We start from the raw sequence: 6,000 nt of genomic DNA, 5'->3' as shown, positions 1-6,000 counted from the left end.
AGGTGGTTAAGGTGGAGGAAGGGGAGTCACCATCTTCTCCGCCGCCTCCTCTTCCTCCTCGACCACTCCCCGAAATGCCGGCCTCGGCACGGCTTTCAGCATGTGTGAACTCTTTGGGATTCATCTGTAACTTTCACCACATTCTCTGCTTCAAGCCAGGCTGAGGCTCTGAGCGCGTTTGGTCCTCCCCCATCCGATTCCCGAGCTCATTCGGGACCAGACGTGGGAGCAAAAAAGCACTCGACCTTCTCAATAGCCACAGGAAGAGACCGCAGGAGCGTTGCTGCTTCCGACAAAGGCTTCGCGATGCTTTTCCAGATCGTGTCTTTGGTTTCCAAGGTTTAAAAACAGAGGAACAATTTTTTTTGTTTGTTAGCATCATCCTAACGGCTGGGGTGTAAAGAGAGAAAGAGACGCTTGCACTATGACTATCTTCCTCTCTTTCCAAGACGAGGAATTCATGATCATACGGACATCATCACGATGCCGCTCATTCCTCAAGCTTTGGTGCACGCAGCTGCGGCAGGATTGGCAGAACAACCACCACCCTCGTCCAGCCACTTATCCAGACTGCGCCGACGGGCATTCATGAAAAAATTGCTCACCGTGTTGAGTTCCAAACCCAACTGCTGTGATATGGTGATCTGCATTTCTTTGGACGGTCGCTTGTTCTCCTTGAAAATGGCGTGCAATGTGCGTCGCTGCACGTCGGTGAAAACCAGCCGAGGTTTCTTTGGTGTATTGCTTTTTTCTTTTCCTTGCTCCTGTTCTTTGCGTTTGCAGGCTTTGGGTAGTTATGGGTGAGAAGAAAAAGAAACAAAGTTAACTCCTTCCAAGCAGCATTGTGACACAATGGGCATTTACAACAGAAGAGGGCCTTGTAAAGTTTTCCAGCAAATAAAACCTTCCTGAAGCCGATTCATTTTAACCGATTTGGTAATACCTTCATTACTGTATCAAAGTATTCCATTTCTTCTGTTTGTAAACTTCAAAAGTAAACTTGCTGAAGTGGATTTATTTAGTAAACTCGTTTCAAAGTAAAGTAAACTTTCTGGAGTATTTTTTTTAGTAAACTCAAAATAGATTTTTGTAAACATATTGCAAAGTAAACTAAACCTATTGGTGTATTTTTTTTGAAAACACGCAGGAGTATATATTTTTTGTAAAGTTATTTCAAAGTAAAGTACAGTATAGTTCCTGCAGTATCTTTCTTAATAAAGCCCTTTCATGTTCGATTAGAAAAAAGACTTTTATCTTTATAAATATTTTCAAAGCCCCCCCTCCCCTCCCCTCCACACATGCAAACATACCCAAAATCCACCCCAAGGAAATTATCTCTCCATGTTTGTTATCTTCTCCTTCTCTGCCCATCTTGTCTTCCGCTCCCTCTTTTTATATATTTTGTTTGTCTGGTTGATTTGTTTGTGAAATAAATGTTAGCTCTTTCACGAGCCTCGATTCTGTATACAAAAAAAATAATATATATATCTGTAAATTATATGGCTAAAAATTATGGGTGCGCCAAGCTCCAACTGATCTTGCAAATGTGCTGGGGATACCCAGGTTAAGGTCATGGGAACAAACAAAAAACGTACCCCCCCCCCCCCCCCTCACCCTCTCTATCCCCCTAGCCCACTTGTGATTTACACTTTTAAGTCTGAGTCGATCCAAACTAAATATTCCGGGAGTTCACAAGGTCAGGTCATGGGTACAACCAACTCCCCTCCCCCCCACTCCCACCCCCAAACAAGGTGCTGCACAGGGAGGAGGTGGGGGGGGGGGGGGGGGTAGGGGTTTTGGCACATGCTGTGCATTGAAACCATTGAAATCTTATGAATAATTTCATTTGCTTGTTTGTTTCTTAATTTGCTTGTTTGTTTCTTAATTTTCTCGTTTGTTTCTTAATCTTTCATGGCTGAAACCACCACCAGGAAAAGCTTACCAAGCAGTGCCCGGAACTCCCTCCCCTGAGCAGCACCGGGTAGCCACTGCTGGCCTGCTAGTACACTGTTTGTATATGTATATATATGTATATACAATATATATGTATAAACTTTTCCAACAACAGATAAACATGTGAATAGGTGAAGGAAAGAGGTTGTGTGGAGGAGGATGAGGTGGTGTACTGAAAAGTAAAAGGGGGTTAAATATCTAAGCTCAAAAACTGCTGATCAACTAGCTGATTAAAACTAAAATATTACATGTAGTTATAAGATGAACGATACGTTTCAATAAATCAGGAAGATTTTAAAAGTACAAGATTTAGCAATATCGCAGCAAATCTGACCATCGGTGCAACATTTGCATTATTTTTGGGGTTAGAGATTGAAGCACGATTGGGCCTTTTATTCCTCCCACATAAACTATTATTAATAACAATGGAGGTGCATACTCATGAAAGACCTTCGGGGATATTTTCAAGTCGAAAAACGTTTCTTATAGTGACAAATCATGGACAGATCATGACTCCGTTGCAGCATACTCGACTGTTAATGACAGGAATCTTGGAATTTGTTCAGGATGCAAGTGATACCTTTCCTACTCTTCGCAAAGGATATCATGCGATATTTAATGTTCACCAGCAATCAGTGATAGCAGATGAGTCTCCAGCTTCAGTGGGGCCCGACCCATCAGTCGGAATCCAGATCCGACCCATCGGTGGGATACAGAACATAAATGCTGTTCGGGCTGGTGGAGGCATGTGCTCTACCGAGTGCCGTTCCAGTCATATATTGGTTTCCCTACCGGGTTAGTTTTGTCCTTGGTACATGGAGGAGCATTAACAGTTTAATTTTACAATTACGTTAAAAATAAAATCTTTCCACTAAAAATCTGATATCTTTACTCTCAGAATACTGACCTAACAACGGTCGTGCAAAAGTTAATGCAATAAAATCATAGAAAACAACTGAGCAATACTCTCAGATACTGATTGATATTTGCTGCATTGTACAAGTTTATACATCTTTATATTACATCCTTTTCTACTAATACTTCTCATAACAATCAGGTTTTCAAAATGCTAATTGTCCCCCGTCGCACCGCGGAGCGAAAGGGGGACTATGGTTCCCCCCCCCTACCCCCCCCCCCCCCCCCCGTGTGTGCGTCCGTCCGTGAGTGCGTAAGCGAAGGACCGAATTCTAATCTGGTGTGTGGGTGAAACTAGGCATAAGGGAGAACGCTATTGAAAATTGGGTCGCCACGTCAAACGCCAAGATGGCCGCCACCATATATATATGTCTGAACCTTGTGAGCGAAATATCTTGAAGAATAAACGAACTACTAACTTCTAATCTGGTGTGTGGGTGTATCTAGGCATAAGGAAGAACGCTATTGAAAATTGGGTCGCTACGTCAAAATCGAAGATGGCCACCACCATATATATGTCTGAACCTTGTGAGCGAAATATCTTGAAGAATAAACGAACTACTAACTTCTAATCTGGTGTGTGGGTGTATCTCGGCATAAGGAAGAACGCTATTGAAAATTGGGTCGCCACGTCAAAATCAAAGATGGCCGCCTTGCGTCTTCCACTTTGTCAACTCGCATCACTTCACCGACGGGAGACCTCGGCGTAACGCTTGTTTTAACTTTCAAATCGTTTTGTTTATAAATTTTCATTATTTTCCTCATTATGCTAACGTATAAGAAATAGTGATGCTGAGATGCGCTTTGTCAATAGTGTACACCATGAAGTGCCTTGCTGGTGTTTTATATTGTACATGAAATAACATTTTAAAAATATTGTCTTCCCTAACCCAAGCTTTCCTCTCCCCAATTCTCTCCCCTCCTTAAGCCTCCCGTTCTATAATCCAGCAGGAGGCGCTGGTATTCCATCCCAATGATGCTTCTGAAAGGCGGCAGTACCTTCGTAAACAGACGTTACATCCCGGTCTTTAATGTAGGAATCTAGAAATGAGAAAGGAGACAACAGGAATCGGAAAAAGTGTTCCGTAAGTCTCGACAGCAATTCATAACAAGGCAAACAATCCGTTCTGTACAATCACGATAATCTGATTAGTCGCTCACAAACCGCACATTTGTGGTCCCACATTAATGCGATGAACATACATGTTACAACCATTGCAGAAAAGCAATTTCCTTGTAAAACCACCATTGTCGTATTGGAAACGAGAAGATTTGCCTTCCAATGGTTTAATATCGTCACAACAGTCAACTTTACTCTTTAATAAAGGCAGATCGCATGTTCAGTTATCATGCATGATCGATGCCATACAAACGAGTTGGTTCAAATGTAGTCTGGACAAGTTTATATATGAGTATTAACATTGGATACAACCTTGACGGACAATATTCACCACACTGCGCAGCCACACGTCTGTACATTTCAACAGACTTGGTGTTTTAATTTTTATTTTTAATAATTAAAAATATATACTGTATATCCTATTTACCAGAAATTTCCTAACGATTCATTATTCCACCCTCTTTGTTACAATCAGTCATTTTGCCGCCATCTTGATTTTTAGCACTCGCCTAAAAGTATGAAGTAGGTGTTTATGGGTATTAGTACGGCAAATAGGTGAAATATTTGGGAGAATTGTGACGTTGATGATCCAAGCACGAGAGTTGGCACACAGTTAGAGTATGCCCGAAGGAAGATATTTGGCTATAGGGCCATCGCAGATTTATCCTGTGACAACAATGGCGGCCATTTTTCAAAAAAGGACAAATCTGCGATGGCCCTGTAGCCAAATATCTTTCTTAGGGCATACTCTGACTGTGTGCCAAATGCCATGTTGTATCATCAAAGGCACAATTCCTGCACCTATCTGCCATACTATATTGGTTACCAACACTATTCAAAGACAAACGAGAGTGAACTCGATGGTGTGCCATTGCAAATCCCCACGCTTCCCACCTAAAGCAAAGTTGAAAGATGGCAAAAAGTTCCACCAGGAATGACCTTAGAGTTTTTTAAATCTTCTGTTTTGACCCCTGTGTCCCTACCCCTTGGGGCATAAACCTGTGACGGAGGGGCGGAGGAGAATTCAAATCCAAAAATTTGCTACATATTACTCTGCTTGTGCCTGGATATAAAGGCCTGGACCTGTTCTCTCTGCGTGTGCCTGCATGACGCTCTCTGCTGGATAGAAAGGCCTTGGACTTTGTTCTCTCTGCACGTGCCTGCCGGATCCACTCTGCACGTGGCCATCAGACTTTCTGCACGAGGCCACCACGTACTCTTACTCGGCACGAGATCACGACGTGCTCTCTCTCCACGTGTACTGGCTCTTACCTGCACGGTTCCCGACGCAATCACTCTGCCGAGTTCCAGCCGCTTTTTGCCTGCTCGTGTTCGTGCTGGGGTTGGCCATCTTGCCGGCATGGTGCTCGTTGATGACGACAGGACGAGGTCGTTGCATTGGACACAACAAGGTCCTGGTAACATCGTAACCATTTTGCTAACAGGATTTCAACGTTAGTTTCCCCGCCCCCTTCCCCGTGTATGTGTGCTGGGCGTCCTTGTTGTGTTTATTTGTTGTAATCGTCATAAGGCATAGAATAAGCTAAGTCTCTCCCTCTTGTCCCTTTTTCTTTCCTATTGTTAAGTTGCACTGTAAATACTTGCAAATAAATCCAGTCGTTAAACGTTCCCTTTCCCTCTGTCCGTGAATGTCCTTTCTTCCATTGGTCCACCATTGCTGGCACCCAGAGTAGCGATTGGCCGTAACAAAATTAGCATCAGCCCGGCGGGTACCAACGGTTGCTCGGCCATCTAAATTTCCATCCATGAACAAAAGTGGTACACCTCCAGAGACAGGTACGTTCCCGATTGGAACCGTCACGTGGTACAGGTAAGAGGTGTCAGACGATTGGACCCTGCTATCGCGCGACAGACCAATTGGCGTTTGTCGTATAGATGCTGGTTCGCAACCTGCTGAAGTACGAAGTTATTCGTGCGCGGTAGCCTCAGCTCCGGTAAGTTCGGGAGGGAACGGAGGCCAACCCCCTCACAGTAGACCCCAACCCCATGAC

At 43.7% G+C, this 6,000-nt stretch overlaps 1 protein-coding gene across 1 annotated transcript in view; it reads right to left on the bottom strand.

Moving 5' to 3' along the window:
- Positions 1 to 207: 207 nt before the first annotated feature.
- The window catches only part of LOC137429709 (hepatocyte nuclear factor 6-like), a 77,006-nt gene continuing 71,213 nt past the window's right edge, over positions 208 to 6,000 (bottom strand). Inside the window, exon 3 of the mRNA XM_068119883.2 lies at positions 208 to 784. Coding sequence (XP_067975984.1) covers positions 498 to 784 — 287 coding nt within the window. The 3' untranslated portion in view covers positions 208 to 497. The remainder of the gene's footprint in view (positions 785 to 6,000) is intronic.

Source organism: Myxine glutinosa, chromosome 6, assembly GCF_964187855.1.
Source record: "Myxine glutinosa chromosome 6, kmMyxGlut1.1, whole genome shotgun sequence".
NCBI lineage: Eukaryota > Metazoa > Chordata > Myxini > Myxiniformes > Myxinidae > Myxine > Myxine glutinosa.
Note: the sequence above shows the minus strand (reverse complement) of the source record. Positions and strands in the feature narration are given on the sequence as shown.